This window comes from Peromyscus maniculatus, chromosome 1, assembly GCF_049852395.1.
Source record: "Peromyscus maniculatus bairdii isolate BWxNUB_F1_BW_parent chromosome 1, HU_Pman_BW_mat_3.1, whole genome shotgun sequence".
Taxonomy (NCBI): domain Eukaryota; kingdom Metazoa; phylum Chordata; class Mammalia; order Rodentia; family Cricetidae; genus Peromyscus; species Peromyscus maniculatus.
This window is the reverse complement of record NC_134852.1, coordinates 1,510,347-1,523,602: the sequence shown is the minus strand read 5'-3', so window position 1 is coordinate 1,523,602 and position 13,256 is coordinate 1,510,347. Positions and strand designations below refer to the sequence as shown.

The 13,256-nt window shown below is 37.7% G+C and overlaps 1 protein-coding gene across 2 annotated transcripts in view; it reads left to right on the top strand.

The window, feature by feature from the left end:
- LOC102927509 (vomeronasal type-2 receptor 116-like) overlaps window positions 1-7,840 on the top strand; it is a 36,117-nt gene extending 28,277 nt beyond the window's left edge. The window contains exons 5-6 of one of the 2 annotated variants that reach the window (XM_076564368.1): window positions 4,316-4,439; window positions 6,936-7,840. In XM_076564368.1, coding sequence (XP_076420483.1) covers window positions 4,316-4,439; window positions 6,936-7,840 — 1,029 coding nt within the window. Of the gene's footprint in view, window positions 1-4,315; window positions 4,443-6,935 lie in introns of both variants that reach the window. The other variant, XM_076564377.1, reaches the window with a different exon arrangement.
- The last annotated feature ends 5,416 nt before the right edge of the window (window positions 7,841-13,256 follow it).

The following is a 13,256-nucleotide window of genomic DNA, read 5'->3' as shown; positions in this document are numbered from 1 at the left end:
TAAGGAGATCCATTTGTTATCAGATCTTTGAGATAGGGAGATATGCATTATAACATGTGATGGTGGTACATGCCTTTAATCTGAGCACTTGAGAGGCAGAGGCGGAGGGATCTTTGTGTTCTAGGCCAGCCTCTTCTAAAGAGGGAGTTCCAGGACACGCAGGGCTACAAAGTGAAACCATTTCTCTAAAACAAAACCCCCCAAAAGAGAAGGAAAGATAGAAAAGGAAGTCATGCCTTTAATTGACATCTTTTAACCTGGGAAAAGACACATCTTTTATCTGCATCTTAAGCTGGGAAGACACAACTTTGAATTACATCATTTGATTTTGAAAATCCCCCTCTGTGCTGGAAGCCTATATAGGACATTGAAAAAGAAAACTTGTGTACTTTGTCTGCTTTTTCTCACCTTGCTAGCAAGTCCATTTCTTCACTGGCATTAGACCTACATCTAAGGTATTTAAGTGTGTTCTGAAGATCAGCTGACACATTTCACATCATAGAATGAGAAGATTCTACTTTTTTGGATTGCCACTTATACCTAGTGATTGCTAGATTAATAGACTGCATCCTAGAACACATTCTAATAATTGTGTGTATCCATATATACAAATATATGAGAGAGAAATTCAGAGAAGATTCTACATTTTTGGATTGCCATTTATACCTAGTGATTGCTAGATTAGTAGACCGCATTCTAGAAGACATTCTAATAAATTGTGTGAATCCATATATACAAATGTATGAGATAGAAAGTCAGAGAAACAGAATGTGGGAGACAGAGAGATAGAGATTCATTCTGTAAGTTCTTTAAGGACCTTAACAAATACCCAGACAGACCAATGTTCAGTGATGTATATGAGTTATAGGAATTCATAACCACTCTAACATTTCTATGGAAGACACCTGAAGAGCTCTTACACACTGAAAAGTAAGATAAATATGAGTGGTCAAAGAAGAGAAAGACAGCAAGTATTAAATATCAGTTAGAAAAACAAGTGTTATATACTGTATCAAATATTACAATAACAAAAATGGACAATAATTAGCAAATAATTATAACAATTCCATGTCAATCTTCACATTCTCTAATCATAATACAAAAACAACAAGATTATTTTGTAAAACCAACATTCATTTGCTCATCTAAAAACAAACCTCACTTACAAATGTAGAGTCACTTCAGTAAATATGGAGGGAAAGAATTTTGAAGAAGTGGAACATAATAAAGTAAATGAGAGATTAAACAGTTTAATGGTCATGGTAGAAACATTCCCAAATAAACACTGACTAATATAAATCAACAACACAACAGAAAGTTCTGTTCCTGTGACAAACATACCTTCATTCCAGGGATACAAGGATGGTTCGGCATATGCAGGTCCGTTAAGTAAATGGGGCACATAAATAGATTCAAGCACAGGACTACGTGCTAATCCAAATATGTGCAGAAAGTGCTCTTAACAAAGTCCAGAATCCATTAAGGTTTTAAAGTAAAAGAAAACCAAAAACCCAACACAACAGAGGGAACACATCTTGACTTATAAAAGTTTTCTTTTTTATTAATTAATAATTTTTCCCAGCCTGATCCTATTAAAACTTTTTTCTATGGCAATCTTATTGACAACATTGTACTGAAGGAAGAGAAACTCAAAAAATTTCCATTAAAGTCCCAGTGAGCCCATGTGTATATGGTGCTACATATCTGTAATCAAACTCTTGGATCAGAGGGAGGCAAAACCTTCCTAGTTTATGGCCAGTGTGATAAACATAGTGAGTCCAAGTGAGCTAGGGTTGCATATAGAGACCCTGCCTCAAAAGAAATGAGCAAAAATTTGACAGTGATGATTTTTTTCTAGTTCCATCCACTTGCCTTTAAATTTCATGATGTCATTTTTTTTTTTTTTTTTTTTTGCTGCTGAGTAATACTCAATTGTGTAAATGTACCACATTTTCTTTATCCATTCTTTGGATGAAGGCCATCATCCTGAGTGAGTTAACTAAAACCCAGATACAGAAACATGGTATGTGCTCACTTATACACTGGACATAAGATAGAAAGCAAATAATAACCAGGCTACACTCCACAGCCCCAGAGGAGCTAGTTCATAAGGAGGACACTAAAGGGACACGTGGATCACCCTAAGAAATGGAAATTGCTGGAATCATCTGAATAGACTGAGTGATGAGGACATGAAGGATTGGTGTCTCTCAGTTGGGGGAGGCTTGGAGAGGGGGAGCAATGAAAGAAATATCTTGATAGAGGGGGTAATTATGGCATTATGGAGTAAGGGAGAAATCTGGTACCAGCAAAAATCCTTGGATTCCACAAGAATGACCCTGCTAAGATTCCTAGAGAGGGTGCCCGAACTAGCCTTCTCCAGTAATCATAAAGGTGAGTTCCCTAGTTGTTTCATAGTAACTTCATCCAGTAACCCTGGAAGCAGATGAAGAGATGCATAACCAAGCACTAGGCCATGCTCTGTGCATCCAGTTGAATAGAGGGAGGGAGGAAGGATTATATGAGCAAGTGGGGTCTAGATCATGACAAGACAACACACAGAGACAGCGGACCTTTGGGAACTCAGTCAGTATAGATCAACAGGTAGAAAGCCTGCATGGGACCTACCTAAGCCCCCTGCATGTGGGTGATGTGTAGCTTGGTCTGTTTGTAGCCCCTAACAGTGGGAATAAGATCTGTCACTGGAACAGGAGCTGTCTTTTTGGAACCTATTCCCTATGGTGGGATTAATCAACCAGCTTGATGCAGGAGGGAGGAGCTTGGTCCTTCCTCACCTTGGTATGCCATGCTATGTTGACTCCTATGGAAAGCCTTACACTTTCTGAGGAGTGGGTGTTGTAGTAGAGAGGAATGTTGGAGAGGAAACTGGATAAGAGGAGGGAGGGAAAACTGTGGTTGGCAATAAAATAAATAATTTAATGAAGAATAAAAAATAAATTGGATGAGCAGATACATTTTCTCCATTCATCTTCAAAATAGTTTTTACTATCATAGCAAGTACAAAAAGAAATGGTAAACATGAAATACAGAAATAAGGCTAGGAATGTGCCCACTGGTTGCAAACACCTTTAATTCCAGCATTCGGGAGGCAAGAGAGGCGGATCTCTATGTGATCTAAGTTAACCTACTATATATAGTTAGTTGAGATATACCAACAATACATGGTGAAACCCTGTTTCAAGAAAACCACAACAAAAAGGAATATTTGTAGTTAATCACACTATGGAGAACATGAAAGAGCCCTTGCATCGGAGACACTGTGGTTCTGACACAGAACTCAATACTCGTCAAAGAACCTAAAGTGAGCACCTGACCATCAGCAGCTGTGTTAAACAGTATATAGACCCTTATCACCAACATTTTGATCACGTAAAATTTTTATATTTTAAGCTTTAAGAAACCCTATAATTAACTTTAAACATTCTCACTATTGTTCCAGTTCCCCAAATATTTGCAGGCATTATAAAGCCCTTTCGCCTCAGGAAACTTTCCACCTTTCAGTTCAATGCATATTACTTCAACACTTTGTCACCAGAAATATACCAGGCTCTGCCTAATTAGCTGTTTTTCTCTTTACACTCTGTTTGTCATGCTTTGTAGTGCTATTTATTCGAGTTCATATTTGCTGTCAGAGGTTTGAAGACATATTTCCCAGGTTTCCAATATCCATTTATCCTAGCTTGTTGCACTTTTGCTGTGACTAAACACTGACCATAAGTAAAGTGAGGAGGAAGTTAGGCTCATGGGTTACAGTAAAGGGAGGACAAGGCAGGAATCTGGATTCCTCAACTAAAGCACAGACCCTGAATGAACATTGTCTACTGCCATGCTCCAGTTGACTTCTCCTACAGCCCTGCCTTGGGACAGCACTGCCCACAGTGGAATGGGCACTTCTACATCAATTATGCATTAATAAAATGCATAAATATTATAACAGCCAGCTAGTTTAATGGAGAGAAATATTTTAGTTAAGCTTCCCTTTAACTTCTTAATGAACTTTCGGTCAAGGTGATGAAATTAAATAAAAAAAATAATCACTTTGCACTCTATGGTATTTGCCCACAGAAAAAAAACTCATTCCTTTTTCTATATTTCTAAGATCGGGAAGCTACTCAACCTACATCAGATTGTTTTCATTTGCTTATTTGGCATTATAAAATATACTAATTTTAATGTGGTCACTCATTTGGTATATATAAAATAAGCCTATTGATATTTCAACATGCTAACATAATTTTGTTATGGAAGAAGTAAGTAAAACTCCTGATATCAGCATATGTATAGTTTTCCTCAGATGCCACCCTCTCTGTGCAGTGCTGATTGTGGTCCTGGATTGAGGAAATTCTTGCAGGAGGGAATTGCAGCCTGCTGTTTTGATTGCATCCCCTGTCCAGAAAATGAAGTTTCTAATGAGACAAGTGAGTGTTTGCTGTTGAGATCAATCCTTCATATAGATCATCTTCTCCCAAACACACTGGGATGATCAAAGGTTCTAAAAGGCCACTGCACAAATAAACCATATTACTTTCCCAAGTTAGTTTTTGTAGAACTCTGATCATTAATAATGTCACTTTAAGCAACATGTTATGCCATGACATACATCTTTGACTCATTGAAAATACATGGCTGGTGGCCTTTTCTCAAAGAAAGTTTTGATAATGAAACTACAATGTGAGGGAATTCTGTACAAGGTCTTTACTAGTGATTAATCTCCTTTGAAACTACATGTAGATTAGATTCCAGTCATGAATCTTGAATAATATTTATATTTTATATTTACATGTCTGTATGTGTCACTACATAAATTTATAAGCAGCATGTATATGCAGGGAATCAATGGAGTACAGACTAGAGCTTCTGATCCATTGGACTCTGTTATGTGTGTTCTAGAAACCAAATATAAGTCCTCTGTCTCAAGATTAATGAAGTGTAGAAATTATAAGAAATTGTTCAGTATGATACAAAGAAGTTCAAGCAATATAAAGAGACCCCCCTTCAAAGTAACATTTTGATTTGAAATCTAGAGGAGTGTGGAGAATTGTCCCCACATAAAGTAAGAAATATGGAGTACTATAATCAATATTTTTATATTCAGCACAGTTTCAAAAATTTCAAAAATAGAAGATACAATTGTTTTGTATGATAGCAACTAGCTACAGTTATACCAATGTTGTTCAATCCTCCTCAGTCCAATGTTAGTCAAATGATTATTTATTTAGAGCTGGTTTCATAAAAAATTGCAGATACATAGATTTTTCTCTCATGGTGCCTTTCATCCTATATAATGAAAGTCCTTAAAGGACATTTATGGCCAGTAAAACAGTTCAGAAGTTAAATTCCTTTCCACTAAAGCTGATGATGAGTTCATCCCTAGCCATGTAATAGAAAGGTATTGCCAACACTTAGAAGTTGTGTTCTGATCTCAATGCACTTGCGCATACAACCTACTGCAATTTACTTAAACAAACTGTAATGAAATTGTTTTAAATATGAAACATAAGATTAAAGGTTATTTACAACAAGAAATACAACAAAAGTTAAAGAAAAATATTTTATCATTTCTTTAATTATGTGCGTATATGTGAAATTGGTGGTTTTGTGTACATAATTGCATGTACATGTGAGAGGCATCCAAGGCTTCTGTAGTTAGCATTATAGAAAGTTGTGAGAACCCCGACATTGGTCCTTAAACTGAATTCAGTTCTTCTGCGAATGCAGTATATTCTCTTCACAAGTGAGACAACTTTCCATTCCCCTAAACAAAGTATTGAGTTACATGTGACCATAAATACATTGTTCTAGATAAAAAGACTTGAAACCTTGAATGTAAAATATTCAGCTGCTTTTCCAGCACTATGTCTGCATGCATAGCACCACGTTCCACCGTGATGATAATGGACTGAGGCTTTGAACTATAGGCCATGCTATCAAATGTTTCCCTTTATAAGAGCTACTGTGGTCATGGTTCTAATGATAGATATCTAAGGCTATTACATTCTTAAAACTAGCCACCAATGTCTGTTCCCTTATTTGGCCACTTCCTCCTCCTGAGGCTGACTATCAAGGTCCAGCATTCAAAGTATTGGAGTCCAGTTTCCAAAAACTCTGTTGTGTCTGTCCTAATTAAACTGTCCAATCAAAATTAAATCCTTTGTTCTAACCTGGGTTTTCCCTTTCATCTTTATAGGCTACCATTTTCTAAGAGGCCATATCTGTATTCTCTCTATCCAGAGCAGTTCTTTGTCCTCTATGGCCAACAACCTCTTCCCCTCTCTCTTGTTGTTTTCATCTTCTCCTTCATTCTCTATCTCCTGTTTTTGTCTCCTATTCCCTGCCTATTTTTCTCTGGGTCAAATCAATCTACTTTTTTATTGAGAACTTGGTATTGGCATGTAACATGTGAATTCTAAGTGTCCTTAGAGATTATGTTTTAGTATTTCTTCTATATCATTGGATTTGGGGTAGTAAATTCAAACTAGAAAACATATCACAGGAAGGGTCCCAATAGAAGAAACAATCTTCAAATATTACAAGGACAGCATTCATAAAACAGACAGAAAGACATCAGGAGGCACTACAACCATGGTATTGGAGATGTTAAAATACACCCTGTGCAAAATAACGGTTAATGATTTTACCCTATGTCAATTCCCCAGTTTAAGTCATGTCCTGAAAATATCTGTGCTTTCTGATAACATAACAAATGGCATCATCAACACACAGTAAATTAGATAACATACTCGTTGTTTAGTTTCTTTTCCCATAAAGATAATGAATGAGTATTATGAATGTCTTACAACTCTGTCCTCAGAAACAAATGTAGATAGTGCAATGCTTCTTCAAAACACTAAATTGAAATATTCAGTCAATAAATGGCTAAAGCTGCATTAATCATACTGTCCTTTCTCCACTAGATGTGGAAAAATGTGTGAGGTGTCCAGAGGACCAGTATGCCAACAGAGAGCAGAACCAGTGCATTCCCAAATCTGTGGTCTTTCTGAACTACAAAGATCCCTTGGGGATGGCTCTTGCCTCAATGGCCTTGTGCTTCACTGCATTCACAATTCTTGTTCTTGGGGTCTTTATTAAGCACCATGACACTCCCATTGTAAAGGCCAATAACCGGAACCTTAGTTATATATTGCTCATCTCACTCATTTTTTGTTTCTTGTGCTCCTTGCTCTTCATCGGCCAACCCAACTCAGCCACCTGCATCCTGCAACAAATCACATTTGGAATTGTATTCACTGTGGCTATTTCCACCGTGTTGGCCAAAACAGTGACTGTCCTTTTGGCTTTCATAGTCAGAGCCCCTGGAAGAAGGATGAGGTTCTTCATGATTTCAAGGGCACCCAACTACATCATTGCCATATGTACCCTCATCCAAATTATTCTCTGTACAATATGGCTGCTAGTTTCTCCTCCCTTTATTGACACTGATGCACACTCTGAGCATGGCCAAATCATCATTGTGTGCAACAAGGGCTCAGTTACTGCATTCTACTGTGTGTTGTTATACCATGGCTCCCTTGCCTTAGGGAGCTTCATTGTGGCTTTCTTGGCCAGGAATCTCCCTGACACATTCAATGAAGCCAAGTTGCTGACCTTCAGCATGCTGTTGTTCTGTAGTGTGTGGGTCACCTTTCTCCCTGTCTACCATAGCACCAAGGGCAAGGTCATGGTGGTGGTGGAGGTCTTTTCCATTTTGTCCTCAAGTATAGGTCTGCTGGGATGCATCTTTATCCCCAAGTGCTACATAATTTTGTTCCGACCAGAGAGAAATTCTCTTCAAAAGTTAAGGGAGAAAACCTCTTACTGAACACTCATTTAATAAATGGTTATTGAAAACTGTAGTGATCTTACAGAGACATCTGTTATAATACAAGATGTACGCATAAGCTCATGATTCTCATTGTTTCTTCTAATGATAATGCCCAGAAATGTCATGTATACTGCTTTTCTGTATATTTTGGTCTATAATCTTCCACACAGACACATATTTTACACGACCTGGTTGTTGGATATTAGGGCTTAATGGATATGTTCTTACATTTCTCTAGTGCAAAGTAATATTTAAAATAAACTCCAAGCAATTCTATTAATAAATGAATTATTTAGTGCCTTTTAATATAAGTGAAAACAGAGAAAATTTGTAGTAGAGGGATTGAATGTTTTCAGATTATGAAACTAATTTAACCCTTGTGGAAGTGACAAGAGAATCCTGTTGCCTCCTGGGAGTTAGAGGAGTAAAACTTAGGAGAAAGAAAGATGTTTTGTTAAATAGATTGAACAAATATTGTGAAATATGGTAAGTTGTCTCAGCATTTAAAATCATATATAACTTTTTTGGGGGAGACGACTTCACTATCAAATCCATGCATCTTCCTATAGTGCCAATGGATGCCTTTCTGTCTTCCAAGTACACCTAGACACAGATGTGCACATGAAAGTACATTCAAAAAGCACACATATGCATAATAGAATTAAATGAAAATTTTAAATTGAAGTTTACATAGCACTACATTGGAACACTGGTTATCTTTCTTTCCCATTCATTGAAATAGATTTTCTTTCACATAATATCCCCTGATTATGGGTTCCCCTCCCAGCTGCTTAAAGCTCCTCCAAGACATCCCCACATCACTTCCTACATGAATCCACCCCACTTCTATCCCCCACTGGAAAACAGTAAGTTTTCTAGGGGATAATAATAAAAAAACATACTATGAAAAGAAAATCTAACACATTGGAATTGGTCAAAATTGGCAAACATAAGGAAAAGAGCCCAAGAGAAGGCCTGAGAATTAAACACATGTGTTTGTACATTCAGGAATCCCAAAAAATACTTACCTTGAACCCATAACATATATGTAAGCAATGTGAAGGTTAAAAAGTGAGTGGAAATATATATCATGAAAAACCTACAAAAGTGAGGAAAATGGGGAACTCTTACACAATACTATGGGACATGACTCCCACAAATGAGGTTGAATAAATTTTGTGCTCCCATCTATTTCTGGGCATGCAGTGTACACTTAAAAGTAGTTTGATTCCCTATTGAGACTCCTTTGAAGGAAAGTAAATTCTCATTAGCTGGTGGTTATCAATTGGAGATTGCTTCTGGTTTTATGGATGAGGCTTGTGATCACTTCTACATTCAGGACTGGGACCCCAATTAGGAAAACCCCATGTATGCACTGTTCCTGTTTCCTCAGGTTCTGTGTTTTCTTTTATTTATCAATCCTGTTTATTTAGAAGGCATTTATTTTGGTGTCCTCTGTAATGGTATTTGTTCCACCCATGAACTTGGGCTATACCGCTCAAAGGAGGCTGTGAATCTTGCCATCATATGTAACCTCTTAAAAGGGAAGGGACAGGGGTCACATTCTTCTTCTTACTGGCTTTATCCATTGGCCAGGTGCATTTCCTCACTTACAGAGCAGAAGATGACTTCAGCTGTTTACTTGTGTTTGAATTAGTGAGTATATTTTTAAATTTAAATCTTAATAAATCCACACTACACTTTAAATAGACTCATATATATTGACCTTAACAGTCCTCCATTACCTCTGCCTCTTATCCTCTTTCTACATATGCTTCCATGCTATTTTCTGTGGCTTGTAGGGAGATAAGTGAAGCAGGCAAGCCTTTTAAACTTAGTTTTCTTCCTCTCACCATAATGTGTGGCTGTTGATTTCTGTTTGCTATTTGTTCCTGTCTGCTGCAGAATGATGATTCCCTGACAATAACCGAGCAAGGCATTGATCTTGATTATAATACAATGCAATTACAAAACATTTTATTACATTTTTAAAGAACACTGGCATTTGATTTTACTGTAGGTAGCTGGGATATATAGTCTCTGATTCTTGTTTATCAAGCAGTGTTTGGTGGATCAATTGTGTGTGGGTATTTATTCAATCAAATCAGATATTTGTTGCTTATTCTCACAGAGTTTGTGCAACTATTTTCCTAGCTATTTTGCAAGCAGGATATTATTGTAGATCAAAGGGTTTTTGGATGTGTTCACATTTTCAGTTCAGTTGGCAATTGCCAGAGAACATTTCAGTACCAAGGACACTAGAATGCATAGTGAAATCTCAATTAAGGCACCATTTCAACTTCTACATGTTCAATTTGTTGTAAAAGTGAAGTTATGAAGGTGTTATTAGTAGGTCCTTGTCATCAGTCTGTAGAGGACAACCTATAATCCTGGCCACAACTTGGGTTGTTTGGTGACTCCCATGGGAATCCCTTTAGGCAACAACTTAATTATCTGTGATCCAACTTCATTTTGTAATGAAATGTCCAGTTGGGGCTCTGTCTCCCTTATTATTTAGTGAATTCATTTAGATTCCCTTCAGACATGTATATAATTTATGAATCTCTCACTGTATTATGTTTACATAGTACTCATCAAGTGTCCTTTAATTTTAGACATCTCTCCACATATTTCTCACTCCTCCTTCCTCCCAGTCCCCTCCCTAGTTGATATTCAAAGTAGTTTGAATTTTCACTCCCATGGTGGCTAAAGATGTTGAACATGCTTTTTTTCTTTATTAAGAAATTTTCTACTCACTCCACCTACTATCCACAGATACCTCCTCCTCCCAAGCCACCCCACATCCCTATCCCCCAAATTGAGGTCTCCCATGGGGACTCAGCAGAGCCCAGCACACTGAACCTAGGCAGGTCCAAGCCCCTTCCCACTGCACTAAGGCTGTGCAAGGTGTCACACCACAGGCACCGAGTTCCCCAAAGCTTGCCCATGCACCAGGGACAGATCCTGATCCCTTGCCTGGGTGCCCCTCAAACAGTTTGAGCCAAACAACTGTCTTCCATGTCCAGAGGGTCTAGTCCAGTCCCATGTCGGCTCCACAGCCACCAGTCCACAGTTAATGGGTTTCCACTACTGTGGCCATGATGTTGAATATTCTTAAGTGTTGCTCAGCCGTGTGTGCTTCATCTTCTGAGAACTCTTAGTTTTGTATCTTTTCAAAATTGAGCTATTTTTTTTCTTGGTCAGATTCTGCATTCTAGAGATACTAATCCTTTATTCCCAGAGTCCCAAAAGTACTTGTTTTGCTGCTGTGTCTTTTCCATTGGTGTTTTTTAAACTTATGTCAAAGATAGCTGGCTATAGCTGTGCAATCTAAATATGGGGTTTCTCATCCATTGAAATAGTGTAGTATCAGTATATTATGGTCTTCTCTAACTATAGCACTAGAGTGTAATGGAACATAATTATGATAACTCCAGCTTTGTTATTTTTGTTCTCCATTGCTTGATCTATCCAGAGTCTGTTTTTCTATTTGAATTTTATAATGTTTTTTCATAGTTCTGATTTTTATTTATACTATGATGGGAATTTGATGAATATTGAGCCGAATATTAGAATGGTGTTCATGGTATAGACATGTATTTTTAAAACAATATTAATTTTATCAATCCAGAAGCATGCAAAATAGTTTCCATCTTGCACTGTCTATACATTTCTTTCCTCAGTGTTATAAAATATTCACCATGAGATGTCTAGCTTCCTTGGTGTCATTTATTCCCAGATATTTCATGTTTTAGAGGTTACTTCAATTGAGTTCATTATTTGATATCTTTCTCAGCCTATAATGAAAGCTACGGGGGTCCAGCCCCTCAATAGCCTCAACCTAGAGTTTCCGAAGAGATTCTACTGGTGGTGGATTAATTTGAGGGATTCTGTAATAAATCTATGTACACGAAACTCTTTAGTCTATACACTTTATTCTTCTTAGTTCTCTCTCTACATGCCTTCTATTTACTCTCTTAATTAGCTACTTTCTTTCCTTTTTTTTTTTTTGATGCTCAAACACAGCAGCACTTTTATTAACAAGGACCAAGTAATCTGATCACAGGAAATAGAAGTGTGAAATAAATTATAGCTTGGATGGCATAAACAAACACTAAACATGGAAGACACCCCAGGTATGTCTCATAACTGTCTGAGTAGGAAAGTGGGCTGCTAGCAATGAAAGACAAGACTGACATTTACACCACAAAGTGACTACAAACCACATTACTTTGAAAAAGATAATGAAAGGCCATGTCCCATGACCAGAAAGGGGAGCCATCTGAGTACTAACTGGGCCAAATGCTCTTGTGAATTTCAATACCGTCTGGTATTGTTTCCTCTTAAAATAAAGAAGTCAAAGTTTATGTTCTTGATAGTGGCCATTAAGTATTCTGGTTAAGAGGCCCAAACCCATTTGCCCTCAGAACACTGGGTCTAAGCATCAACTATTGCAACATTTATATATTTTCTTGTGGTCTTCAGTGGAACTAAATCAGTATGGTAACATAATCTGAAAATGAAATGGCAAGGGTACAAAGAAGATGTATGTTCACATACACATACACGTGAAAGAGTCCCAATTCCAGTAGACAGAGAATTTAGGGTTAAAATTATTTTAGACATTGAGTCTTTCTGGCCGTGCATTACTAAGATCCCTTTTCATCACATGATAGCTCTAAACAAATACTTGGAATGCTCAGAAGATTCCACCTTTAGCCTCCTAAGACATAATTTAAGGTGAGACTTGAATAGGAACACATATCTTCACATTAGTTGAAACAGGAGAAACATTTTCCATTTAAATCCTGGGAAACCTTAGATAACATGCCTTAGACTCAGTCCTCTTCAGTCTTCTGTAAAGCTATTTGGTACAAGTAGGCCAAATCTGCTGTTCTGGCCTTAACATTTTACCTCACTCCACAGCGCAGGCACCGACACCCGCAGCTGCCCCGCTCGCCATCTTGGAGGAGACAAGGGGGTGGGAGAAGAGGGGCAACCTCTGCCCTGGAAGAGTCTTAGCTCCTTTCTTGAATAATACTCTCTAACTCTGCTGTGGATATCTGTATGCTATGAATGTGTTGCTCTGATTGGTTAGTAAATAAAGTGCTTATTGGCTAGTAGCCAGGCAGGAAGTATTGTTGGGACAAAGAGAGAGGAGAGTTCTGGGAACAGGAGGGCTGAGTCAGGAGACACTGGCAGCAGGCACCATGGGAAGCAACATGTGAAGGGAGATCTGGGAAAAGGTACCAAGCCACATGGCTAAACACAAATAAGAATTATGGGTTAATTTAATTGTAAGAGTTAGTCAGTAATGAGCTTGAGCAAATGGCCATACAGTTCTCAAATAATATAAGCCTCTGTGTGTTTACTTGGACTCTAGTGGCTCTGGGACTGGCAGGTGAGAGAGATT